The 26,645-nt window shown below is 53.9% G+C and overlaps 1 protein-coding gene across 11 annotated transcripts in view; it reads left to right on the top strand.

The window, feature by feature from the left end:
* EPS15L1 (epidermal growth factor receptor pathway substrate 15 like 1) overlaps nucleotides 1-21,195 on the top strand; it is a 101,141-nt gene extending 79,946 nt beyond the window's left edge. For 4 of the 11 annotated variants that reach the window (XM_079919001.1, XM_079919002.1, XM_079919000.1 and 1 more), the window contains 3 exons: nucleotides 2,078-2,125; nucleotides 14,871-15,076; nucleotides 20,480-21,195. In XM_079919001.1, the coding sequence (XP_079775127.1) occupies nucleotides 2,078-2,125; nucleotides 14,871-15,076; nucleotides 20,480-20,626 (401 nt within the window). In that variant the 3' untranslated portion in view covers nucleotides 20,627-21,195. Of the gene's footprint in view, nucleotides 1-2,077; nucleotides 2,126-14,077; nucleotides 14,236-14,870; nucleotides 15,077-20,479 lie in introns of those variants that run through there. The other 7 variants (XM_079918997.1, XM_079919005.1, XM_079918999.1 and 4 more) reach the window with 6 other exon arrangements.
* Nucleotides 21,196-26,645: the final 5,450 nt, after the last annotated feature.

Below are 26,645 nucleotides of genomic sequence, written 5' to 3'. Positions count from 1 at the left end.
CCCAGGTTGGCTCAGGGAGGGCCCAGGGGTGGGGACGGCTGCAGCAGTGGCTGAGGCCTCCACTCAATCCAGTGCCTCCAGACTGGTTAAGGACTTGGGGAGGGGTGGGTGGGGTCTTCCTTGGCCATGTTTGATGTGAGAGGAGGCAGGATGGCTCGGGGCTCCCTTCTCCTCCGCTCCGGCCCCAGCATCTAGGTGGATGGCTCCGAGCAAGGGGTTTCCTGTAGACTCTGCCTCTCCTGGCTGCGGTGGGGTGGCTGCTTTCTCTCAGGGGTGAGCCTGGCATGTCCCCCTGAGGATGCTGAGGACTGTTAGCTCATGCAGGGGACCTCTCTTACGTGATGGCGATAGGCCAACAGGCCAGGTTACCAGACTCAAAAGCAGAAAGCTATTGCTCCAAGCGGCAGAGAGATTCACTGCAATTTCCCAGTCCATTTATCTGTCCCCTCTTCATCGTTCGCGCTCATCTCCCAGCAGAATCACCTATGTTGTCCTTAGACTTCTGGATGGCCACAGGAGAACCACACGCTCCCTCGGTCGCGCCTTCTATTCCACAGCCTTCCTCTCCTCGGTCCTTTCTGTCGGGGGGGTGGTGCTCTCCTTCCCGCCCGAGCTCGCCCTTCCCCGTCAGTCCGCCCCGGGGACTCGCCTTGGCACCTTGTGGTCATCGGTGCAGGCCCCCAAGCTCTCTAGTTTCAAGGGGTCATCAGTCCAAGGCTGGCCAGTCTTCCTACACCTGCCACTGGAGCCAAACAGAGGGGAAAAGCTATTTAAAAATGCTCCCTCTCCCTTTCTGTCACCTGGGCTGGCCAGAGCTTTCTCTCAGGAGGACAGGAACTCCGCCCGCCGTGCCCAGTTTGGCCTCCTTGTGGATGGGTCACGAGAGAAAGCACGACCAACAGGCGGGATGAATTTATAACAGGTTTTCTGTGAACTGTGAGCAGAAACACACACATAAAGAGATCACTTCTGTAAGCCACGCATCAAAGGCATTTATCATAAAACGGGGGAGAAAAGCAAAAACAACAAAGGAATTCCCTTGTGTCTGTGAGAGGCCGCTTATATATACCTTAGAGGCAGTGGCCCTTAGGGAACCCCTGACGGTCTCCTGATGGAATGACATTGGGCCTTCTCTGCCTGAAAGATGGGAGCCACAGCACACCTACACACACGTGCACATGCAGTCACACGCTGCACTCGTGCACACGCTCGCACAGTGCTTGCATACACCTGCATGCACACTGCACACGTGAAAGTACACACACACGAGTGCACACGTGCCCAGCAGCTCGGCATCTGTCGGGCCTCGTGGAGGAGCTGCTCCCCTCACCGGCTGTGGCAGGCGCAGAGCTTCATTCTCGGGGTTTCTTGGAAACACTCATCTCAGCCTCCTCCCCTTCCCTGAACCAATGCTGGGTGCTTTTGAACTTGCCCTCCGCTGTCACCTCCCCTTGTGTCTCCCTCTGCAAGCCTCTCCACCCCGCCTTGGCTTCTGCTTTCAGTGTGCCGTGGACTTAGAAAGCAGAGCCCGCCAGAGGCATGGCTCACCTCCTTGGAGCTGACTTCAGGGCTCGGGCTTTTTAGAGCGCTGTCCACGTTTGGGGAGGTTTGGCCCTGTATGCTGGGGGTCTCAGGCTGCCTTTGCTCGTGGCTTGGGGCTGCCGCAACCTTGCTGTGCCACAGCCTGCTAGGGTGCCGGGTGCCCCGAATATCGTCTTCACGTCACAGCCCTCAAGGTGCACGTGCATGACTGTTAGCTTGCCAGATTCTAGCAAGACCCGCAAAGACGGGGCAGGCACCGTGATGCCCTCTTACCAGAACTGGAAAGGGAAGTGAGAGGGGTCACGTGTGACCCAAGGTCACGCAGCAAGGTGGTAGCAGGACCAGCCCTGGACCCAGGGGCCACCACCGCCCCCCTGCCGGCCTCCCACCCCCAGAGACAGCTGTAATGACAATCAGGCTGTGAGGTGCGGGTGCTCTGGACAGTAGTCAGCTTGTGTGCAGTGCGTAATCTGTGAGCGGCCACGACGTGTCTGCGTAGAGGCCTAAATGTCTCTCATCTGATTCTCTTACCTAGAAGCAGTGGCTGAACAGGAAATCCCTGCGTTGTACACACTGCTGGGTGGTAGGTACACACTGTGTGGCGGGTGCCCCTGGAGCACTTCCAGTGGTGTTTCTGCTGTGATTTCATACTAACCTCTAACAACCTGGAAATTGCTGGCTGTGCCGATGCCGATGTACCCGCGAGGGACACCTGACCCAGCAGGTGGATGTAGGTGGGTGGGGGGCATTTGGCTCTTTGAGGGATGCGCAGGAAGGTGTCCACCCCACGCTGCTTCCCTGATTGAGGGAATTGGAGCCCAGCTGTGCACACTGCTCTCCCCTCCCCCATCCAGGCCGCAAGGAGCAAGGCCACTTAAACCGGAGCCTCCTGGCAGTTATCTGGTTCTTAGCAAGACAGGTAGGCAGAGGAGAGTTGGAGGAAGTCCCACTCAGAACGGTTGTTATGAAAGCATCAGGCCTGGCTCTTGTTTTCTTGGCTGCTAAAGATGAGAAGCAACCAAGATGTCCAGCTGTTGTTGTCGTTGTTTTTGTAAGAAAACAAAAGTCCAGCAGTTTGCAAGGGAGGGGATGGAATGTGCTCTTCTGCTCATCTTGCTGACCCAGCCTTTTCCCGCTTCGAGGGGCCGCGTGGCCAGCATGTGGCAATGCCGGGCGGTCACGCTCAGGGGCCATCCTGACACGTGGGGGAGCGTTGGTCCCAGGCGGCTGAGCCGGGAGGAGATGAGGCAGGTACCCTGCTCCCGGGGACGTGTGGCCCTGGCGGTCGAGCTGTGATCCCGCGAAGGTAGGCGAGTGGACAATCCAGCCTGCTGCGTGATAATGATTTTTCTCACAACCCACACACACAGCTTCATACCTGCACTCCAAATACCAAGAGGAAGGAATGGGCTCTTCTGTAACCCTCGCCGCCCCGCATGTGAAATGGGTCCGATTGGCCACATTCCCACTTGAGGCTGGTCTGCAGGGGACCCAGAGGTTTCTAGAACCCTGCCAGGTCTTTGCGCCTGGAGTCGACTCCGATGTGTGAGGCCAGGACAGGCGAATCTGATGCCATATCCCTCCAGCATCTGGGCCACCTGTCCCACTAGAATCCCGAGAGGCTGTGTGATCAGGATGGTTTCACGTTCCAGCCGCTTCCGTTTCCCTGAGGGGCTCTGGGCAAGTGTCTTAACCTCGCCGAACCTCAGTTTCCCTGCCTGGACATGGGACCAACTCTGGCCTAGCATGTGGCCTCTCTGGTAAGTGCCTTGCACAGTGATTACCATGATGGGCATGGTGTGCATCCCCCAACCCATCCCCAGGGTACAGAGACCAGGACTCGGGGTCCTCCTTCCCTAGCTCCTTTCCCGGGAAAGACAGAGGCTGGGCCTGAGGTGGACATATGCGTACAGGGATTTATCAAGGGATCCTTTTCCCCCATGAGATTGCAGTTTAGCAGAAACCTTTGCAGTTGAAGAAAAGTCAGAGCGTGGGTAGTTGAACTTCAAAGAGGTCTCCAGGGTCCCCTCTGGCGAAGCTCAGCTGTCGTCACTCGTGGGACCAAATGCACGTTTGGGTCTGAGTTACTCTTGGTTTTTGGGGTGCCATCTCTTGTGCACCAGCGGCTTCAGTTTTTACATTCTGTGGGAGCTGGTTTTTTGTTTGTGTTTTTGAGCTTGATTAAAGATTAATTGACATGCGACAAACGTATATAAGCATCAGCCTGTGCAGTCACGGTGGGGATCCTACCAACTGGGACCCTCACCAGGGTTCTCTGGGAAAGAGTTCTGGTGCCATAGGTGTGTGACCGGCGCAGCCCGCGGCTGGCCGTCTGCTCTGACCCAAGCCAGAAAGTGGACCTTTGGGGGCTGTCAAGAATCGCCCTCTGTGGCATGTGCACGGAGCTTTGGCATCAGCGCTGAGTTCTCTGTGCCTGGAGGTCTTTTCTAGAAAAGTCTATCAAGGTATGAAATGACCAGCAGGTGTCTGTTTGGGGTAGAGAGAATTGGTTTCTTCTAGGCAGATGCAAAACAGACCGTTCTGGCAGCCGCCGAAACCTGTCAGTTAGAGTTAGCGCTGGCACACCTCCCCCAGGTAAACAGCGGTGTGCTTTCTGCAACGGACCGGAGATCGAGATCAGTCAGAACTCACCGCTAAAGAGTTTCTAGGTAAAAGTTGTTGATTTGCAAAGGGAGAAACAGATTTTTTTTTAAGTGCAGGAAATGGCTGTGTGGGTGTCAGTGATTGGGCCTCGCGCCTGCGGCGACAGATAGCGGGATCCTGTGCCCCGGGCCCCACCCTTGCCACTTCCTGCAAGTGCAGCCCCGCGTTGCGGTTCCTGCAGCGCCCGGGTGACACCAGCTAGCGCGCCTTCACCACTAACCAGCCAGTCACCTTTAACCTTTCCCCAATTTAATTATTATTACTGCTAATAACCTTTGCACCTTCAGGATAAAACCACGCACACACTGGTGATGTCTTTCTGCCCCTCTTCCCCTTCCCATAATTCTTCCAACACACACAGGACAACGGGAGACCGTTTAACCGGGGTCCTGTTTGGTTCAAGTGATTCTCAAAAAGTAAATAGATAAATAATCATTTCCCCCCTAGAACATGAGTCCCCTCCCACAGCTGTGACTGACTCCACACAGGGTGACTGGCTGTGGGATCTTTCTCTTGGGTGGTTTTCTGGTTGCCGCCCACACTTGGGCCAAGCCCGCTGGCTCGGTGGTCCGCTTGACCGTCCCGGGAGCTGCCACACAGGACTCGGTCAGGGAGGACGCCCCCGGTTCATCCGTGGCGCCAGCCCAGGTGTGTGCTTGGCTCTGAGATGCCAGGCTGGGGGTGAAACCAGGGTGGTCATCCCTGGCCCGTGTGGGTTCCGTCCCCTTGTTTGTTGCACAAGATCCACTCTTAAAATGGCTTCACCAGTTGAGCCGTGCGGTTAGCACCTCAACCTTGAGCTTAACTACTTTAATTCCGTTCCCACGATGATTTCAGAGAGATAATTTGGTGGGTACCTGTGAAGTTCTAGAACGGGACAAAAGCAGTTCACTGCCAGCTCGAGGAGCCTGGAATTATGGCCGTTGCCAGCCAGCCAGGGTTGGGGTACTCCAGGGGAGCCTCAGGCGCCCAGCCTGGTGGAGTCCTCCTTTCCCGCGGGCCACCCCCTGCCCGCCGGGAGCTTCTGTGCCAGGGCTGGGCGGGACCCCTGCCAGCGTGTGCTCGAGAGCTGGCTCCCAGCAGAGGGAGAAAAGCCATTGTCCTCTCAGCCTCTTAACCTGTAAAGTGCCTGGAGATGAATTGCTCTTTGGGGTGAATTTCTGTTCTCAAAGTTGGCAGAGTTCAAAAATAGAAGCATTTGCCTACCTTAGCACACGCCCACCCTCCTGCGCCCGGAATCGAGCGGTGGATTGAGTGGGAGTTGAGTGACGCTCTTGTTGCCTATCGTTCAGCGGGGTGCAAGTGCCCAGGCTTGGGGTTCTGGAGCAGAGGAGTCAGGGCTCAGCCAGCTGGGCTCTGGTGGCGGGGTGTAGCAGGGCCTCGTGTTAGGGTGCAGGCCCAGAGAGTGTGGACTCCCCTCTCTGGTGTCTGCGCATCCGTGTGAACGGACAGCAGCTGCCACCTTGACCCCGGCCCCCTCCCCGGCCGCCAGGGGCTGCCTCGTGTACCTGCCCCCAGGCCTCCTGCAGCCCCTTGGTTCCACCTACAGCAAGGTGAGGGGGCCCAGGACGATGTTCCTTGTGCAGCCCTTGCTGTTCTGATGGGGTGAATGTGGTCCCTCATCTCTCACATTCAGAGCACTGAGTCAACCCCCGGCCGCCGCCATTGTCAGTTGAAAAACAGCACATGTGTGTAATCTGAGTGGGTGGTGGGAACTGGCTGTAAAGGGAGTGAGAGTGGGCGGGTCCCCCATCTACTGCAGGCTCTCTGGCTCCTTTCATGCGGCCCCGACAACGGGAGGGGGCTCCGGGTGGGCTCTGCACCCCCCCTCCAGTGCACAAGTGCCTTCAAACTGGCTTCCAGACCCACCGTGTGGCACCCTGGGGATTTTGTTAAATGTGGGCACGGCGCCTCTCTGCCCGTGCAGTGGTGGCGTTCTGGCAGCATTGGCACTGCTCTATAGGGAGGAACAAAGCCTGGGCCACCGCGGCCCCAGGGCTCTCCCCACCAGGCTGTAGCTAACATATCCCTTGTCCCCCCCCAAGGCACCCTAGGCCCCTCAGAGGGACGAGGCAGGCCAGCACACAGGGCTGATTCAGCAGAGTGTGTTGCAGGCGCAAATCAAAGAACAAATACGATTTTTCAAAAAGCAGAACTGTGAGACCTGCCAGTCTGCATTATTTTGGTTGCAAAGACTGATCTGTGATTTGTAAATTCGTTTATATGTCATGTACCCACTCCCCGTTTTTGCTGCAGAACTAAAGTAGCCCCTGTCAGGTTTCTTATGAATGTCTTAGGAGCTTTTCGTGGAAACCTTGAAAATTGTATTTTTCAGTCCAAAGCATATTTGTCTTTTGAGGACCCTGAAAGTGTGGCTACTTTTCCCCCTTCTCTGCTTTTCCTTCTGACAGTGCGAAGACCCCACATCCAGTGGGCTCCTCAGCCTTGACTACCCTGGGCACCTCACAGAGAATGAAAAACGCATCAGTTCAGGGGGCGCCTGGTGGATAATAGTAAATATTTGTTCAGCTTTTCTCAACAATTCAGAACCAAACCTCATCCTGTTCCCTTCAATGCATTAAGCAGATTTTTCTTAAAATTCGGTAAATATTTTTAGTGGAAAATCTCAAGATTGTGATGGTGGGGACCTCAGATTTTATCTGCCGGCACTGTGCTGCTTGGCACGGCTTTGATCTGCCGGGCTTGCCTTCTCCTCGCGTGTGCATCAGCCACAGCGAGCGGGGCTGGTGTCTGCAGGACTCCTCGCTGGCAAGCCGCTTGGGTGGCCCTGTGGGTCACGTCCTGAGAAATTAGCTCTCCTCGCTCTCCCGCCCCATCCCGCCACAGGGGGACGTCTGTTTTTCACGTGTGTTGGTGAAAAGCGATCTTCTTCAGTAAAAAGTTCCCAAGTGATTATGGATGTGAAAGGTTGTGCTCCGGACAGCCTGCTTTCTCTCTCCCCCCAGTTAAGCTTTGTTGGTGGGTTTAAGGGGGCAGGAGGGGAGGCACCAAGGTGACAAGGAGTGCCTCCTCCCAGCCACAGCTCTCCTGTGTAGTATGACTCTCGGAAGCCTGGCGGTTGTGTAGGCGTCCCCTGTAGTGTAGGACGAGTGACAGTTGTGTAGGCGTCCCCTGTAGTGTAGGACGAGTGACTGTTGTGTAGGCGTCCCCTGTAGTGTAGGACGAGTGACAGTTGTGTAGGCGTCCCCCGTAGTGTAGGACGAGTGACAGTTGTGTGGACGTCCCGTGTTGCAACGAATGGCAGTTTGGGAACGTCCTGTGTTGTGTAGGGTAGTAGCTCAGGTGGGGCAGCTGTCCTGACCACAAACCTTTGTTTTTTATTTTTGTGTTTTGTTGTTTTTGTATTTAAGTCTCATCTACAGAACTGCATTTCCCAACTGCAGCCCTCAATCTTATAAATAGAACGCAGCAAGTATCTGGTTGGGATGAAAACATACACTCAGACTCATGTCTATTTTTGATATTTTCATTCATCCGATTTATTGAGACCCCCCCCCAAAATCACCCAACCCTCTTACTTTTCTTCTAAGTAAAGAATTTCAAGCAAGAGAATCTGGCTTCTTTCAGTGTTCACATTTGTATGTTGAGGGGGGTTTGTGTTCTATCATTCTCTCCACTCACCGCCGCTGCAGGGACCCTCCCGGCAGAGAGCTTCCCGAGAGGCGAGGAGGGAGGGTCGGCACGGGCTTCACCACTGCTGGGTTGCCGGGGGCCTGTGTGGCCTCAGAAAGTTCAGAAGTAGGGGAATAAAAGACATTGCTACCAGGGTGGGGCCGGCCACCGAAGTTTTTTTTAACAGCACACACCGTGGTAAACGATCGGGTTCATATTGTTTTTGCTCAAGGCTGTCCTGTGTGTGGTTTCGGTGCACCGCTGGGGTAGCTGCTGAAACTGCTGCGGTTTGAAGTAAGTCCTATTCTGTCCTATCCTCAACCTTGCGTTCCTCCCTCTGGTCATGAAGACTCCTCTGAGTGATGGAGAGTCTCTCTGGGGGGCGCGGCAGCAGCTTCCAGCCAGCCCCCAGGGCTGGAAGTCACAGGCTCCAGCCTCTGCAGTCACAGCCTCCCCTAGGCTCGGGGCTCCCTTCCCTGGGCAGGTGTCTAGGAATGACAGGCCAGGTATCATCCTGGTTAGCTTTATACCAAAATTAAAAAAAAAAAAGGGTGATCTGTGCTCTCTTCACTGAAACACGCCCCAGTCAAGCTTTTTCCTCACTCTCCGTACCCGGAGCCACGGAAAGGCATAAAGCCGGGCAGCCGGCTTTGCTCGGGGGGCATGGAGGCAGATCGAGTTACTTTGTCCCGTTTGAGATGAGCAACACCTCAGAAAATCGGAAAAAAACCAAAACAATTAAGGGTTAGCAGAAGTGGTTACATAAAAGCAGGAACTAGCCCCAGAATGTTTTAAAAGCGCAGCTGCTAAAAATAAACGGGGGCGCAGAGTGGGAAGTTTGGACCAAGGGCAATCAGGGCGAGGGTTTCTTTGTAAAAAGCCTGTGCTCGCGAGCATCGTGTCAGGCCGATCCGGGGATGCCACCGATTTCGCACGTGCCAGGTCCGATAATTCAGCCTCTGTGCCTGAGCAGAAAAACAGATAACCGAGAAAAAACCGTTTGATTTTCTCCCCCTCACGCCCCCGAAAACAGGAGCAGTTGATGTGCCCTGGTTTCATATTAACACAGTCATGATTTCTAAATAACAACGGTTTCGGCAGCAGAGCAAAACCAGTCCCGGGCTGTGCTTGACATGATTGCCAGTTCTCATCTCCCCGATCATCTCTTTGCTTGTCGGAAACCTCAACTTGACATTCTAGCTGGCTGGATTCTTAACTGCCCCCCACCCCCCACCAAAAACTGATTAAAAAAAAAAATCCCCCAAAGCAGGGGAGGAAGGTCTTCTTAATTGAAAAAGGAAAAAAAAGAAGAGCGCACAAGTGGGCAATGATGTATTTATTTGAACATTTGGACTGTTGTGGTCGCTCTCAGGGCCTGGCTGGGGTCGACTGACCCACTTACCCCCGGCTCAGATGTCTGCCCTTTGTGAGCAACTCCTGCAAGAAGTGCTCCAGGAAGTCAAGCAGCCGTCCACCCTGGACTTGCTGCTGGAACCAGAGGCTGCTCTGGGCCCTGGGCTTTTCAGCCTGTCCCTGGCAACTCTTACTTTTTCTTGGATTTGGATTTTGCTATTTGGTCCATTCTTTTAGTTTCTGATTTTAAAAACATTAGCCTAAGAGTGCACCGATGAATACTTGTCGCCCTTTCTTGCAAAGGAGGGAAGCCAGATGCCTGTATCCCTTCCTGGCTCATCAGTGAGGTTCCCCCAGAGGCCTCAGGCCCCTCAGGATGGCCCCGTGGAGCCTGGGTGGTGGCATCCCGCCCATGAGGACCCCCACCAAGAAGAGGGGGCTGGTATTACTGGCACCTGCAGTGTGCGGAGCCCCACCTACGTGGAGCTGACCCTCAGGTGTGCCGGAGACCAAGACAGGTTGGTGCACGGGAGGTAGACAGGGCAGTGGGGAAGCCTGCAGGGGTGGAGTGAGCCCTGGAGAAGGGTCTTCCAGGGGAAGGGAAAGGCTGTGTCAGGGCCGGGGGAGACTGGCCGGGCTGGACAGTGCAGGGCGGTCAGCATGGTGGAAGTCGCTAGTTGCTATGGGAAGGAGGCCGCGGTGGCCAGGCTGCAGGGACTGTGCCCGCTGAGGTCAGTGTCCCTTCCCTCAGTGTCGCCACCCCTCAGGACCGCGTCTCCCAGGGTGCCCCTGCCAGAGGCACACATTGTACCGGCTCAGTTCGCAGGTGAGGACCCGTCACCGTGGGCCCAGAGAAGGCTGCAGGTGTTTCAGGGCCCCCCCCGCCCCGAGCATAGTTCACTCGGGAACATGTCTGTCCGTCCACGATCAAGCCCCAGTGATGCCGCGGCTTGGGGTTTGGAGAGCGAGGCGGGGTCTGCATCTTGGTGCGCCCTGCAGGGGGACTCTGGTGGGTGTGGAGCACACCTGGGGCGTGGTGCTACTCCACCCTGCAGAAGGAGGCTGCCTGGGGGGACCGAGGAAGCAGGATGGTGGCGGCCAGTGCACACAACTCAGCAGTTCAAGGGGAGGACACTGTTGCCCAGGGGCTGCACGTGCCCACCACGCTGCGCACGGGACATACGAGTGGCGCTGTTAGAGCAGAGAGCTGCAGTCGGGGGTCCTCGGTTTCCTAGTGGGGCCCATAGGGGCAAGCTGTCCTGACCTCTAGGGATTGGAGCTGCGCCGGCCTGGCCTGGCATTGGCAGACCAGTAACGCTTGATTTACGAAAGCAGGCAGCCCATCCCAGGCCGAGCCCGGCTCCGGCAGCCGTGCACAGCCGGTGCTCTATTACCCTGTGAGAGCGTGCTAGGGCCGCCGTAACAAATACCACAGACTGGGTGGCTTAGACAGCCGAAACTGAGCGTCTCGCAGATTTGGAGGCTGCAAGTCCGAGGTCAAGGTGTAGGTAGGGTTGGTTTCTCCTGAGGCCTCTCTGCTTGGCTTGTAGACAGCGTCCTCTCCCCCGTGTCTTCCCGGGGTCTCCGCTCTGTGCATGTCTGTGTCCGACTCTCCTCTGCTTCCAAGATCACCAGTCCTATTGGATTAGGGCCCACTCATAGGACCTCATTCTAATTTAATTACTTCTGCAAAGATCCCGTGTCCAAAGACAGTCACATTCCGAGGTACTGGGCGAGAGGACCTGAACATAGTGAATTGGGGGGTGTTGCGAGGGGAACCAATTCAGCCCATCACAACCCCATTTCATGGATAAGGAAACTGAGGCTGAGAGAGCAAGGCTGAGTGGGGTGGTGGCCGTGCTTTGCACCGTCTTCCAGGGGCCCACACCCCACTCCCTGCCCAGGGCCGAGCTGGGAGGGCTGAACACAGGCATGGGGAGACAGCGGGTCACAGGCGTTTGAGGTGGAGGTGCCATCTGGGCAGAGGGGCTGTCTGAAAAGAAGCCCGGGGTTGGGGGGTCCTGGGGGGGGAGGGCGGTGCCGCTCAGGCCCTGGAGGGCGGTTGGGGGGTGATGTTGGGAAGGGTTCCGTGTGGGCTGTAGGGCCTTCTGGATTCGCCACAGCGGATGCGGGGCCCCAGGGCAGGGCCGGGCACGGTGGAGCTTGCACGTTAGAAAGCTCCGTTCAGCAGAGGGGTCTAAGCAGCGGGCCCTGCCCTAGGCAGCGGGGACACAGCTGAGGACAGCAGGGCCCTCACCCTCGTGGAGCTCACGTTCTGTTGGGAAAGAGAGAAAATATACAGCAAGTGACATAATAACGACGGAGCGTGACGAGGGCTGCAGAGGTGTCTGAGCCAGAAGTGGGGAGGGCGGCCTCTGTGTGTGCGGCACCCACACGAGGAAGAGCGTTCCAGCCTGGGCAGCAGCAAGCGCAGAGGGCTGCGCTGGGCAGGGGCAGGATGGCCGAGGCTGGGGTGTGTATTCCCAGAGCAGCGGGGAGAGCTCGGCAGTGTCGGGTCAGCTCTGCGTTAAAAGGCCACCTTGCTGGGTGCGGACGGCCCATGGGGTGAGAAGCTGAGAGGGTGAGCAGCCAGTGGCTGTCGCAGGGGTGATTCCCAGGGACCCGGGAGAGGTGAGGACCACTTGCCTGAGGTGGTGGTGCGGCCATGTGGACCAGAGCACCCTGCCTCACGCCCACCCTCCCTCCTGCCCAGGGTGCCCCTGGGCTCCGCCTGGCTGCCCACTGCTCGCAGCTGCGCAGCCTGGAGTTGACACGCTGCGGGGCAGGTCTTGCCCGACCCCTCCCGCCAGAGCTGCACGCTCGCCTCTGAAGAGAGGGGAAGGGGTCCGCGGCAACACGGTAGCGCTCTCCGGTCACTGTGGTGCTGGGCCTGGGAGGCCTTGGCTCACCCATCGGCTCGACCCTTGGACCAGGGAGTAGCCTGGTTGTGTAAGGTGGCCTTGGGGGAGGCATTTCTTCAAAGCCAGCACCCAGATCGCCCTGCTCTCTGAAGCCTAGGGGCTGAGGTCCAGGAGGGAGAGGAGGAGGCAGGATAGCCGACAGCAGGGAGAACGTCTCAGGGAGGGGCATTTGGTGCTGGGTGGGGTGGGCCGCCTGAAGTCTGTGGCTCTGTCACAAATAGGAGAGAAGGGACCAGAGGTAGAGAACTCAGCCTGCACAGAAGATGGGTCGTGGGGATCAGCCCCAGGACTTCACCCTGAGAGGCAGTTACCCTGGGGGAGAGAGGCCCTAATTCCTGCTGTGCCGCGGGACTTGGCACCGCCCTTCTGGGGAAGGGCCCCCCACCCCGGGGCTTTGTCGGTGGCTCACCTGGCTTATTGGGCCTCAGGGCTGACTGAACTGATTCGTGGCCACAGGGAGAGGTTGACCGATGTCCCAGCCTACAGCCTCCTCTCCACCCTCCCTTCTTGGTCGGGGTGCATCCTGTCGGAGCCTGGGACAGGCAGTGTGACAGGGAAGGTCAGGCTGCAGTGGGCACACCTTCTGACCCACAGCTCCACCTCCAGAAACGTTTCCTATAAATAAACACACGTGCGTGGGGGTGCTGCTCGTGACAGTGAGAACCTGCAAAGGCCAGGGGTCAGCATTAGGCCACAGGCAAGGGCATAGAGGTGCTCCGCTCTGACCGCAGGAAGCGACAGAGGGCTGGGTGCAGGGCTGCATGTGTCTCAGAGTCCTGGGCAAGCCTCGGGAAGTTAAGACTCTCGGTTTCCTTGAACAAGCGAAAAGAAACCAGCAGCAGCTCTGACGGGAGGGGGCAGCGTGGGGCCTCTGTGTTCCAGCTGTCGGTGGGGGCATCCATGCACTGGCATCCCCCGCCCACCCAGAAGTCCCGATTCAGGTGGGATGGGGTGTGGGGATTTTAACCAGTGCTTCTGGTGGGCTCGGCGCCCATCTCTTCTCCGTGGGCTCTCCCAGGCCGGGACCACGTCACTGGTAACTCGAATTTCTCATGCATGGGTGAAGCTGACAGAGACAGGGTGGCATTTGTACCTTACGGCCACCCAGCTGCTGCGTCGAGTGACAAGTAAATAAACTTGCGTGTCCAGGGGGGGCCTCAGGCCAGGCTCTCACAGGCCCCACACACACTGAGCCCCACTTGCGCAGGCACTGCGGTGCCGGATGCTGAGTGGCCTGGAGTGGGGCGCAGCCCCGTGCAGCCCCGAGGAGCACGCCGTGCACCAGTCACCCAGTCTGACCCCTACCTCTTCGTTCCCACTTCCCAGACAGGAAACTGAGGCCAGCTGGGGCTGAGGGGTTTGTCCTCATCTGGGTCTCAGAACTAAGGGTGACAGAGGCAGGAGTCGTTAGGGACACCTTGAGGCCGTCAGAAATGTGGCCTGGGAAGCAGCGTCAGAGAGGGTGGTTTTGGAGCTGGGCACGGACATGGACGTGCGGGCAGGTGGGGTGGCGGAGGCGAGCAGGGTGAAGAAGGCAGGTGTCCTGGGCTCAGGTGCTACAGGGGTCAGCTGTAGCTCAGGGCCAGGGGCATTCTCTGGACGTGCAGCTGGATGTCCAGGGTCTTCTGTGGAATGTGACCCTCGGCTTTTGGGTTCTTTTTGCGCATTACTTTGAAATTGCAAGAGTAAACATAGGCAGCTCAGTTAACAAATCAGAATCGTGTTAAGTATCCTCGAGCCTCTAGCCCGGGCTTGGACACAGAGCTGCCAGATTGAACGTCTCACCCCCTGGGTTACCCCAGTACCCTGGGCAGCTGTTGGGCAAATGAGTGGCATCAGGCAGGAACCTGGCCTGCAAAACAGGCAGATCCCTGAGGCTCATCACGTGGGCCCCCCGCCCCCTCTTGCCAAGCAGGCCTGGAGAAGGTTCAGGTTCCTAGCGGATTGTTCTGACATATTGGCAGGATTTGTTGGGAGAAGCCACCTGTCCTCAGGCCATACCCCCGAAGCATGGCCTCACAACCTCATTTCCCTCCAATTCTAAACACCTCTCTCCCGCGTCCCCGTGGAGATCTGCCTTGCCGGGACCGGGGCATCCCAGAGCCACCCTCTTGGCAAGAGCCCAGAAAGGCCCAAAGCCTGCCCCTTGGAGCCAAAGGGACAGAAGCGGGAGCTGGAAACGAATTTAAACCCAGGACGGCAGAGTGGGTTTGTCTGGTGAGCTGCCTCCGGACCCTCACGACTAACACGGCTAACTCTGCACACACCACATTGTGAAACTAATCGCCCTGTTTAGTTGCAAGTAATCTCCACCCCCTTTTTTTTAATTGTTGGAAGCTTGCAGTGTATTTTTCTGCTCAGCCATGACTTTTTAAAAACTCAGTGTGATAGTAAATGTGTTGCCATGCTAAAATGAATCACTTTGAAACACGCCTGCATGTGAGCTTTTTAAAGATGATGTAAATTTTAGCTGCGGTGGGAGGGGAGGGGAGGGGGTCATCTGAAGTGGTTTTCTTGTAACGCCCACAAACCATTAAGCCTCCGGGATAAATGGAGAGGAAAGCCAAGATCCACGCAGATTCCCCGGGGTCCGTCCCATGAGCGGCATTCCAGCTCTTTCCAAAGAGGGATAGGGTTTCCCAGGGAGCTGGTGCCCGGCTCTTCAGTCAGGACTCTGTTCTGTCTGTGGTCAGTAACTTGTATTTCTTTTTTTTCTCCTTTTTTTTTTTTTTTTTTTTCTTCTCCTAAACTTTCCAGGTAAAAGTACACCCGTAAGCCAGCTTGGTTCTGCAGACTTTCCCGAGCCCCCCGATCCATTCCAGCCACTCGGGGCTGACAGCAGTGACCCGTTCCAAAATAAAAAGGGGTTTGGGGACCCGTTTAGTGGAAAAGATCCATTTGCTCCCTCCTCTTCAGCTAAACCTTCTAAAGCCTCCTCCTTGGGCTTTGCAGACTTCACCTCTGTAAGTTAAGTTCTCCGCCTCCGCGCCATTCCCTCCCCTCCCTATGCTTTCAGCTTCTTTGGGGTTATTTCTTTTTTGTCTCTTTCGAATGGCAAACCTCCTCCTGGCTCAAGTCTCCCGGTACCTCACACCATCACCCGTGTTATTTATTCTGTACTGCTGCTTTCTGTAAGAAAAACGGTTTCTCAATAAAAAAAAAAGAGCTCTGGTTTGGATACTCTGTGATAAGGGCACGTTTTCTTCCAGCAGGGTGGCCCAGTATGCCTGTTTTTCTGTCCTTCACGGTAGACTCTTTGTATTAGTTCTGTTGCCCAGAGCCTGTTGTGTTCATTGATTTTTTTGGAAGCCACGACATCAGACGCTTCTGAAGTACGAAAACAAGACTGCTAAAGTTACATTCGGGTCTTGCTGTCCTCAAAAAAGTCTTTGTGGGGGAGTTCTGATGGTCCCACCCAGTGCATTTTGGGCAGCAAGTGCGAATTGAAGGACCCAGCCGGATCACATGAAGGGAAAGCAAATTTGATTTTTTAGAACTTTTATTTCAGTTACCAGCTACAATGAAAACTGAAATGCAACCTAGAACAGCCACTCTGAATCCCCTTCCTTTTGCAGGGAGAAACCCCCAAAACTCAGAAAGCCATTAGCAGAGTTAAGTGCCTTTTTCGAAGCTAATCCAGGGATTTTGAAGGTCTGGTTTTGTGTCTTGGTGTGAAAAAAGATTCCAGATTGTAAAACACTGTCACATTAGAGTGTTTTCAGTACCCTCATCAGTACCCAGAGATCTTGTTCTCAGAGAGCTTCAGACGTTGTCTTCCCAGAATCAGTTTCACTGTCTGTTGTGCACCTGTGTTTTTTAAAAGGTTTTCTTCCCTCGATTTTGCAGTTTCCTCGTTCGTTGTGAGATGTGTTGTTTATAGATGCTTCCACTCCTAGAATATCCGTCTTAAAGCACGCTCTGCCGTATCAGTGCCCAGTGAACACCCAGTTCCTTTCAGATCCACCTCGCGCACAGCTGTCGTGGCTTATGGAAATCGCCCAAGACGCCGACACATTCCTGGCTCTTGGCGACCTGTAAATATTTTATGACTGCAGTTAGCGGGGTTGTGCTGACGGCCAGGGCACAGTGTGGATATATATACAAGTGGCAACATTGTTAATAAAAGCCAGAAACAAAACCTGCTTTATCTACAGTTTCTTAGATAGCACTGCCTTTATTTTTCAATGGAAAAACTGAAACACTGATGAAAAAAAATAGAGCTATTCACGCATGACTCAGGTACTCTAGGGTAGGGCGGAAGGGTAAGTGGATTTGAATGGCAATTGGAAGAAATGACTGTTCTCTCTCTGAAATGCACAGTTCTATTTCCTGTGCCCACCCCCCCCCACCCCCAGCTGGTTTTTGGAAAATTTTTTTTTTTTAAACCCCAAGATTTCAAGTTATCATTTGACACATCATTTCTGGTCATTCCAGCACAGTTGTTAACATCGATTTTAAAACACCCCTGGGATTTAATCACCCTCAACTGCAGGTGAGGAATTGGATTCTGCCCAGTTTGCAGCCCTGCTGTTTTACGTTTAAAATCACCTTTCCCGCTTCAGACGCCCCAGTCTTTCCAGGGGAAGTCACCTGACTGGGAGATTCAGCCCACTCTAATGGGATGGGATGCATGGGAGGCAGGACACCTAATTGGTTTGGTTTGTCCCCTCAGTCATACCATGGTCCAAAACATGGTCAAAAGTGTCCCACCTCCAGGGACTCAGGATGTCCTTGCGTTTTCATGGCGTCCGGGGGCTCAGTCCATTGGCCGGTGGTTTCTGTGTTCACTGGACCTCAAAGATACATGCCAACTCAAGGCCAAAGTTGGTTCCTCTGGTCTGTGTACTTCAGCTTCCCTGGGTAAATGCAGAGAGGTCTCTAACTGCCCAGCAGCCTGGCAGCGTTACTCTTTCAGATTGGATGTTCTAAGCGTGCCATCAGGACATGTTGTTACCCGTGCAAAAGCAGCTTGGTCCGTGTTGGAGTTCAGGGACGCCAGTGTCACAGGTGTACTCAATCCCGCCCCCCTCGGCACCCCAGCTCTGCCACTCTGGAACCCTCTCATTTATAAGCCCCCAGTTTCCATCAGTGGGTTACTTGTGCTTGTAGCGGCTCACAGGAACTCTCTGGTATTTCTTTTAAAACAAGCCTTTCTGTCTTAGGTGAACATGTTTACTAGGAAGTAGTATTTAGAGGTGAGCAAAACAGCGCTTTCTTTTGGGAAGTCTGCATTAAGAGCAGAGCAAATATCAGACGGGATCAGTCACGCTTTGCGTCGTCAAACGAGTCGGATGCTTCCCTGGTGGTGCAGTGGTTGAGGGTCTGCCTGCCGATGCAGGGGACACGGGTTCGTGCCCCGGTCCAGGAAGATCCCACATGCCGCGGATCCCACGTGCATTATCCTGCTATCCTTGCGATAGCAGGATAAGCGAGTTAATGGGAAGTGGCTAGAAGCGTCCCCACGCGTGGTGATGGCAGACGGGTGCACACGTCGATCCCTGGGGAGGAAGGGTGCTGGTGCTTCACGTGCCTCTTCAGAGGCCTCTGAACCTCGGATTTCTGTGGAGAGGCCGCCGAAAACAAACCGCTTAGAGTCCGTCAGGCCCCGGCGCGGGAGGTATCTCGGAAGAGCAGAATGCTCGTGCCCAGCCGGGTCTCGGTTCCTCGACGGCACAAGAGTGAAGCAGAAATCGGAGCTTGCCGTTTACCGAGCAGCTCCTGCACCCTCAGGCGGTCCAGATTCGCGCCGGCGTGTAACGCATCCAGGTCAGAGGACAAGAGCGCGGCCCGGTCAAGGTATCTCCACCGGGGCCGGGGGAAGGATTTTCTGCTGCTCCGAGACACAGAAGGAGCCACAGAGAAGCCCCTTCCTCCAGTATCCCTCAGACATCACAGCCCATTGTGCTCCTCAAGTGCAAGCAGACCACGTGCCTGCTGCGAGTCTCCATCCTGGATCCTAAGCTGGCCTCAAACCAGTCCACTCTGAAGGCATCTAGAACGTTCCTGTCAGCACGTTTACTGTGAACACACAGACTCCTTGAGCAGGAGGCACCCGGGCTGAGCAGGCACCGTGGCGTGGGCCCAGCCTGCCCGTCCCTGGCCACGTGACCTCAGCCAATCCCTTGACCCCTCCGGGCCTTGGTTTTCAGCTTTGGTGTGGACCACCCCGGTCATTACTTGTTGGCCCCTATCTGCCCCCTCCTCTGAGCTGGCAAGGGCGAGGCCCCTGTCAGCCCAGCTGTCCCCTCCCGCTGCTGTCAGCAGCACCGCAGTCATTCCCATCAGCATTTGTTGTTTTTTCCTTGTTTTTCTCCTGAAGAGGTGTTGAAAAATTCCCCAAAGAATACGGTGGGGCGGTGGAGGGGGGAGGGCGATTATCTGTGACCAGTGGTGGAAACACGAGGGGCGGGGACTGGCTTTCAGGAGTCCAACTTGGAGACCCATCAGCCCTCTGAGCATTTTTCTGGGCAGTTTCTCTAGAAAACAAGGACCAGCCTTTGTTCCCGGGGACAGCTCCTCTTCGTGCTGACCCTCACCTGCCACTGTCTGACTCCCCAGGCAGGTGGAGAGAGGCCTCCCGGGCTGTCCTGCTTCCTCCTTCTCCTCCTCGGGGCCACATCCAGCTCCAGCGCAGCCTCCCCCCACCCAGCCCTTCCCTGCCCCAGTCCCCGCTGTCGGGCCCTGCCTCACCCGCACACTGGCTGTCAGGTCATGAAACATTGAGAAGCTGCCAACCCCATCGCCCCGTTCGCTTGCCCAGGGAGCCTCCTCAGGAGACTCTTAGCTCCCTTCTGGGGCCTGTCAGCCCCTCGAGGTCCGGCCCCTTCCACCCTGTGCTCTTCTGGCAGCACCAAGTTTGAGCACTTGGCGCCCAAGAGCTGGCACCTCACTGGGGATGGTGCCCAGACCTCCAGGGCCTGTCCTGTGCCCTCAACTCTGCAGTTACAGCTGACCACTGCCATCCCCACTGCCCCCCGAACCAGGGAGGAGGTCCAGAGTCCCGAGGGCCCGGGCTCTGCAGCCACCTGCACCTCCACCCCCAGGCCTCAGTGTTCTCAGCTGTCAGCCCACCTCCTGGGTTGCCACTCAGACTGTGTGTGTGTGAAGAAGTAGCCATGAATTCCTGTCTCTGTGCCTTCCGCGGGGCTCCTGGTGGGTCTGCCGGGGCCTCCACAAGAGCCGCTCTCAGGTTGGGATTGTCTGTAGGTCTGTTTGTTCCCGAGTGGCGCCAGGCCCCTCTTTACCTTTGGTGTGTCATCCAGTGCTTAGCAGAGAGCCAGCCAGAGTCAGTGCACGGAAGAGAGACGCTGATCCAGGCAGGCCAGGGGTCCGAATGGGCTGCAGCTCTGCTCGGGGCCAGGGGTGCTGGAGGCCCCTCAACTGGAGGCAGAGTACAGCAACTGGGGGCCTCGGGGGGTTGGGGACCCCCACCAGGGGAAGAGCGTGTGAGGTCTGGCTTTGCTTTTCTTTCCATAGAGCTAAGGTACCCCGAATGGTTTGAATTCACCCATCTCAGGATCAAAACGATTTCTTCCCTTGTTTTAAAAAATGATTCTTTAAAAAGTTGAACCTTTCGGAAAAGGACCCCAAGAATAAAAAACTCCTGGACCAGATGGCGGTGTAAATGCCAGGGCTCCTGTAAACGTCCGAGTACAAGGCGGCTCTGAGCGTCTCCCAGAGCTCCTGGGACTGTGGCTGAGACGGAGATGCTGTGTTTCAGGACCTCATCATCTTGCTTGGCCTCAAGGCCCCTTTACGCGTTTGAGACTCAGAGATCTGTTTGAACCGGAACTCTCCAGCCCCAGCGCCTCTCACCCGGGCATCAAGGCCCGTCGAGGCCCAGGCTCCGTGGGGTTTGCTGTCGCAGCTCCTTGGGGTTCCGCTGACTCTGCTCCCCAGCTGCTTCCAGAGACGCCCCTGCCGTCCCCCGAGAAGAGGCCCCGCGGGCGTGCTGTGGGGGGGAGTCCCTGGAAGTCTCTCAGTGTCCCCGATATCATGCCTGGCTTCCGCCTGCTTCAGGTCCCTGCAGGGACGGGACGGCTGGTTTCTCTGGTGGCAGTTAAGGTCAGACTCAGCCCAGTGTCTCAGTGCATTGACCCCTTCCAGACTGGGGGGCAGGACTGGGGCGTGCGCGTCCCCTCCCCCTCCCCAACCAAGACAAGGGCTTCCGGCGTTTCCTGGTCTTCACCTGCACACCGGGCACCTTCCCGCACACACCCCAGCACTGCGTTTCCCCGCACCCACCCGTCCACCCACGACAGGCCTCCGCCTCCTCGCCCAGCAGCACGCCCCCACCCCTCCCCGCCCCAGCAAGCAGGCAGCCAGCGCCGGGGCCGTGTAACCCACCCTCCGTTTTTCCTTCGCAGTTTGGCAATGAGGAGCAGCAGCTGGCGTGGGCCAAGCGGGAGAGCGAGAAGGCGGAGCAGGAGAGGCTGGCGCGGCTGCGGCGGCAGGAGCAGGAGGACCTCGAGCTGGCCATCGCGCTCAGCAAGGCTGACATGCCCACCGCCTAGGCGCGGGCCCCGTGCTCGCGCCCGCCGGCAGCACGGCGGCGGGCCAGGCTTGCCACAGGCAAGGCCTCGGAAGTCCCTATAGATAGACGCACACTCGGTCTCGGCAGTCCCCGCTTCACGTTGTGACATGTCGCAGCCACTGTTATGTCAAGGGCTCGCTGGTCGGAGGGCCTCGGGCTCTGGGTGGCTCACCCAGGGCACGGAAACACAGCTCATCCCAGTGCAGGAGGCCCGAGGAGACGCCCAAGGATCCATCTCTTCGCTGTGACATCCCCGTCTCCCTCCCGGAACCAGCAGGACGAGCAGAGGAAAGCGCCTGTCTCCTGCCTTTCATCCCCTGCTCACAGCTGGGCAAGTACCAGCGTGCGGGGCGCACCCCACCCCGTCGCCTCCCCGACCTCCCTCTGAGACAGACACCCCGGTGATGTATGCATTCATTGTATAAAATTTAAGTTTGAATGATTAATATAAAATATTTTAATACAAAACACTAGAATTCTTTTTTTTCCTCTCTCTTTTCCACTTAAACGTTGTTTTCCTTGCATTAACATTCACACGTGATGTCACATGAGGCAGACCAGGCAGAGGTGGAAGACCAGGTCGAACGTTCCCGGTTAAATCCTAAGTGTTTGAGCAGAGAAAGCCAGTTTTGGAAGTTTTCAAGGGTCACCCTGTCCCTCGGGATGCAGCGTGCTTCTGAAATGGTGGGCTGTGACCTCACTGCGACTGGGGCAGGTGGCCCTTTGTCCCAGCAGTGCAGTTTGAAACGAGATTCCTGCATACAGTTCACTGGGGCCTTGTCTGGTCTGCACGAGGGGTGAGGCCGGCAGGGTGGTCTCCACAGAGTCAGCACGCGGGGAGAGCTTTCCACCGGGATGCAGCTGAATTCCCCTAGAACCTTCCAGAAGCTTGGACTTAACTGTTGGGACGACCTCAGGAGTTGATGAGGATATCACAGATTTGCCCCCTGCTTTGCTTCTCACGTCCCCAGGGAGACGAGACAGCCCCGGCCAACTTCCCTTGGGTAAAGATGATCAAAACTTGTGAGTCTGAGTGGCCTGAACCTCTGACCTTAAAACCATGCAGGAAGGGGGTGAGACACCATTGCCGGGACTTAATTATTTATATTTTATTTATTTACTTTTGGTTGCGTTGGGTCTTCTTTGCTGCATGTGGGCTTTCTATAGTTGCGGCCAGCGGGGGCTACTCTGCATTGCGGTGCCCGGGCCTTTCATTGCAGGGGCTTCTCTTGTTGCAGAGCACGGGCTCTAGGCACACGGGCTTCAGTAGTTGTGGCGCATGGGCTCAGTAGTTGTGGCTCGGGGGCTCTAGAGCGCAGGCTCAGTAGTTGTGGTGCACGGGCTTAGTTGCTCCATGGCATGTGGGATCTTCCCGGACCAGGGCTTGAACCCGTGTCCCCTGCGCTGGCAGGCATATTCTGAAGCACTGTGCCACCAGGGAAGTCCCCAGTTGCCAGGACTTAAAGAGGCCCATAATGTTCCACATCAGAAGGAGCCTTTACTGGAAATGGCAGGGCACGCACAGGCCCTGTTTCTAGGTATCTGTGGCTCTGGTACCTAGAAACCCTTCTCTTGAAAAATTCCTTTTCAGTGTGTGTTCTGGGTCTCTGGGTCCCAGTCTTACCTTCTCCCCTTCCTTCCCCGGCTAGGGCAGGGCTGTTGACAGCCCCCTACCTACCCCAAATGCTTTATCCCGGCCAGGGAATCATTCTGACAAAGGCACTTACTTGCTTGTTTTTGCATTTTAATAAACTTAATTTTTTTAGACCAGTTTTAGATGTGCAGAGAAATCACAAAGATAATACAAAGAGTTCCCATAAACCCCTCACTATTTCCTCTCTTTTTAACATCTTACCTCAGGCTGGTACATTTGTTATTGAAGGAACCCCATATTGAGATATGATTATTAACTAAAGTCCACACCTGATTCATATCTCCTCAGTTTTTTCCCTAATACCCTTTTTCTGTCCCAGGATCTCACGCGGCATTTGGTTGTCGTGTCTCCTTAGGTGCCTCTGGACTGAGTTTCTCAGACTTTCCTTGGTTTCGATGACCTTGACAGTTTTGAGGAGTGGTCAGCTGTCTTGTATGTTGTCCCCCATTGAGATCTGTCCATGTTTTTCTCATGGTTAGCCTGGGGTGACGGGTTTGGGGAGGACCTCAGGGGTGAAACGCCCTTCTCATCACATCGTATGGAGTCCATGTCATCAATCGGATTCATCACCATTGATGTTGACCTGCATTACCTGAGGATGGATTGCTTTCGAAAGACAGTTTTTCAGACCCAGGTATGTAGTTTCACAGTCTTGCATCAGACCGATACTCTGTGAGATTGAAAGTAAACCATAAACTGGTGTTTACGACAGATTTAGGGGAATGTAGAGATCAACCAGGACAACCCAAGCCCTTGGTAGTCTTTCTGAGGTCCTGGAGTGGGTGGGCTTCCTCGGTGCCCGTGGAAGGGCCTTGCCTCTCTGCCGTGACGTGGGTCTGGGACCTGGTGCCTGGTGCCGAGGCCTGTGGGCTTCCTAGCCTCTGACGTGCCCCTAATCCTCTCTGGAAGAGCTAGCGGCTCCGGGAACGTGGCTGGAGGTGATCCCTAAGGCTTTTTCTTCCTGCAGTGGAACCATCAGAATAAATCCGAAAGCCCCATGCTGCGTACCCCTACAATTATATCCCTTTGGGGAAGGCACTGACCACGTCACCTCTCTCCGAGGTGGTCACAGGTCCCCATTTGAGCATGTGACCCACACTCTATATTTGGTGAAAACCTCCCGGTTTTCAGAGCATTCAACGTCTGTTATTTTGTTCTACCTCAGAACAACCTTGTAGGTGAGGAGGGTGTGGTGTTAGCCCATTTTCCTGATGGGAAAACTGAGGCTCACTGTCTGCAGTCATTTGCCCAGAGCCCCAAAGCCAGCCAGTGGCTGTAGCTCAGCGTTTTGCTGATCTTTAAAAGATGTATTTCTTGTTGCCTGCTACTTCCTTACATAGCCATTGTACCTAGAAAAGGTACAGAAATTGTCTTTTTGTGTCTTAGAAATGGAAGACCATGCATTGAATTAAGAGCTCTCATCCAAGGGGATGAGATGGGCTTTCGGGCATCTGTGAACCCCTGAATGCACATTTGTGAATCTTTCTTTTTTGGGGGGGGCAGAGGGTATCCATGACTTTTTTATCTGATTTTTAGAGCATCCCAGAACCCTCCCTCAAAAAAAGTTACCAGCCAGTTTTATCAATTTTGTTTATCTTCTCAAAGAACCAGCTTTTAGTTTCATTGATCTTTGCTATTGTTTTCTTCATCTGTGCATTTCTGCTCTGATCTTTATGATTTCCTTCTACTAACTTTAGGTTTTGTTTGTTCTTCTTTCTCTAGTTGCTTTAGGTGTAAGGTTAGGTTGTTTATTTGAGAGTTTTCTTGTTGCTGGAGGTGAGATTGTATTGCTATAAAATTCCCTCTTAGAACTGCTTTTGCTGTGTCCTGTAAGTTTTGTATCGCCGTGTTTTCGTTTTCATTTGTCTCTGGGTATTTTTTTATTTCCTCTTTGATTTCTTCAGCGTTCCATTGGTTGTTTAGTAGCATATTGTTTAACCGCCATGTGCTTGTGTTTTTTACAGGTTTTTTTTTTCCTGTAATTGATTTCTAATCTCATAGTGTTGTGGTTGGAAAAGATGCTTGATATGATTTCAATTTTCTTAAATTTACCAAGGCTTGATTTGTGGTCCAAGATGTGATCTATCCTGGCGAATGTTCCTTGTGCACTTGAGAAGAAAGTGTATTCAGCTGCTTTCGGATGGAATGTCCTATAGATATCAGTTAAATCCATCCAGTCTAATGTGTCATTTAAGGCTGTGTTTCCTTATTAATTTACTGTTTGGATGATCTGTCTATCGGTGTAAGTGGGGTGTTAAAGTCCCCCCCGCAGACAGTTTTAAATCCTGTTTCCTTTTCCCCAGACACACACACACACACACACACACACACACACACACACACACACACACACCTGCTGTGTAAATAACCAGCCTCAAATCCACCAATCCATTTACACTCCCATGGGTTCTCTCAGCCTCTTCCTTGGCAGAGAACATTCACACCCTTTCCTGAAAAACAGAGTATCGAGTTTGAAAAAATGTATCGTGAAAAATCTCCAAGCATAATAGCAGCAAGAAGAGTACAATAAACCCCCAAATACCCATCACCCGGCGTCACTGTCCTCCGAATTTTGCCACCTTCGCTTCACCCATCCATCCCCTTCTTCCTTTCCTTCTCTCCGCGAACGTGCTTTAAAGCAATTCAGTGATGACGTCACTTCACCCTTCCACGGTCAAGTGCACATGGCCAAGACATGTGAGACCTTTTCACATACTGCCAGGCTATTATCACACCTAACAAAATTAAGAGTAACACCCTCCCTCCACCAATCTCATCTTTCAGATGAGTGGCAACCTGTGATTTTGCAGCGTCATTGATTTACTGCCCGGGTGCTTGAAAGTCTCTGTCCCCTTAGGACGGCTCCCACCTGTGGCAGCTGGTTCCCAACCCCCTTCACGGTCCAGCGACCCAGCTCTGGCTGCAGTTGGACCAGAACCCAAAGGTCCCGGATACCTGGTCTGAGCAGCATTTTGCAAAAGGATGATTGATTTTCTGCAAACTTGCTCCAAGTAAATGAAATCACATCTTCAAAGCCAATTTCATTTAAAAGGACATTCTAGTTCTGGAACAGTGGTGGAGAGCTATTTTTAAAACAGGAAGCGTCTGAGCAACAAAGAACCTGCCTCTTGAAATAATGGAGTAAATATTTCTGCCCCCTTATCAGATCTGGTGCCTTTGAAACATGGTCCTTTTTTTTTTTTTTCCCAAAATTTTCCCCAGTAAAGGTTACCAGAGGCTGTACAAATTGTATCATGAGCTTTTGTTGGAAAAACATAGAGGGAAATGGAAATGTGATCCTTATCACGAGCATATTCCAAAGAAATTACGTGATGTGGGCTTGCATGGTTGGAGTTGTGTTTATGTGTAGTGGGTCTTTAAATATCTCGCTTTGATTTGCTTTCTGGTGGCCGTGCTGTGTGGTCTCTGCTTCGTGACCTTGGGCCCCTTACCTCAGTTTCCTCATTTGGCTGAGGACGTTGGACTAGATGACTGATGAAGACCTTTCTAGCTCTAGAATACTTAATATGATTGTTCAAATCTCTAGAAACACATATTTTAGGATCTCAAGTAACATAAAAGAAGGAAATGGAATAGATGTCATCCTGTCAGTTTCATCTTTATTGAAAATATTTTGTCCACATGTAGACAACCATAGTGTATTATAATCATCAGACTTGCTAAGAGACTAGTAAGTTCTAATAAGGTATTCCCACCACTCAAAAGAAATAATTATCTAATGTGATAGAGGTGCTAATTGCTACTATGGCGATCATATTAAAATATAGAAATGTATCAAATCAACGTGTTATACACCTTAAATTTACCCAATGTTAAATGTCAAATATATTTCAAAATTTTTTCTAAATAAAAATAAATATTTTCCATGCATAAAATTTGTAAACATATCCCAACAAAGGTGTCATTAAAAATAAATAGGTAAGTAACTGACTGAAATAAAATATTTGCAATGCCTATATCTGACAAAGGATTTGTATTCAGAATATATAAATCACTCCTACAAACAACTCATATAAAAAAGGGCCAAAGACTTAAAAAGACATTTCACAAAGGAAGATGTGCGTAGGGCAAATAAGCTTAAGTGCTCACCGATAATAGTGACTTAGGAAATGCAGACTAAAGCCACATGATATACTATATAGGTGGTTACAATTTAAAAGATTGACAGCATTAAATATTGATGAGAATGTAAAACAACCAGGAATTTCATACACTGCTGGTGGGAGTGTAAAAAAAAATTTGTTTTAATGTTTTGCCCACTCTTGATAACCATTTGATAGGTAAGGGAGAAATATTAATTTAAGTAGTACTAGTTGAATATGAT

This window comes from Stenella coeruleoalba, assembly GCF_951394435.1.
Source record: "Stenella coeruleoalba genome assembly, chromosome: 3".
Lineage (NCBI taxonomy): Eukaryota > Metazoa > Chordata > Mammalia > Artiodactyla > Delphinidae > Stenella > Stenella coeruleoalba.
Note: the sequence above shows the minus strand (reverse complement) of the source record. Positions and strands in the feature narration are given on the sequence as shown.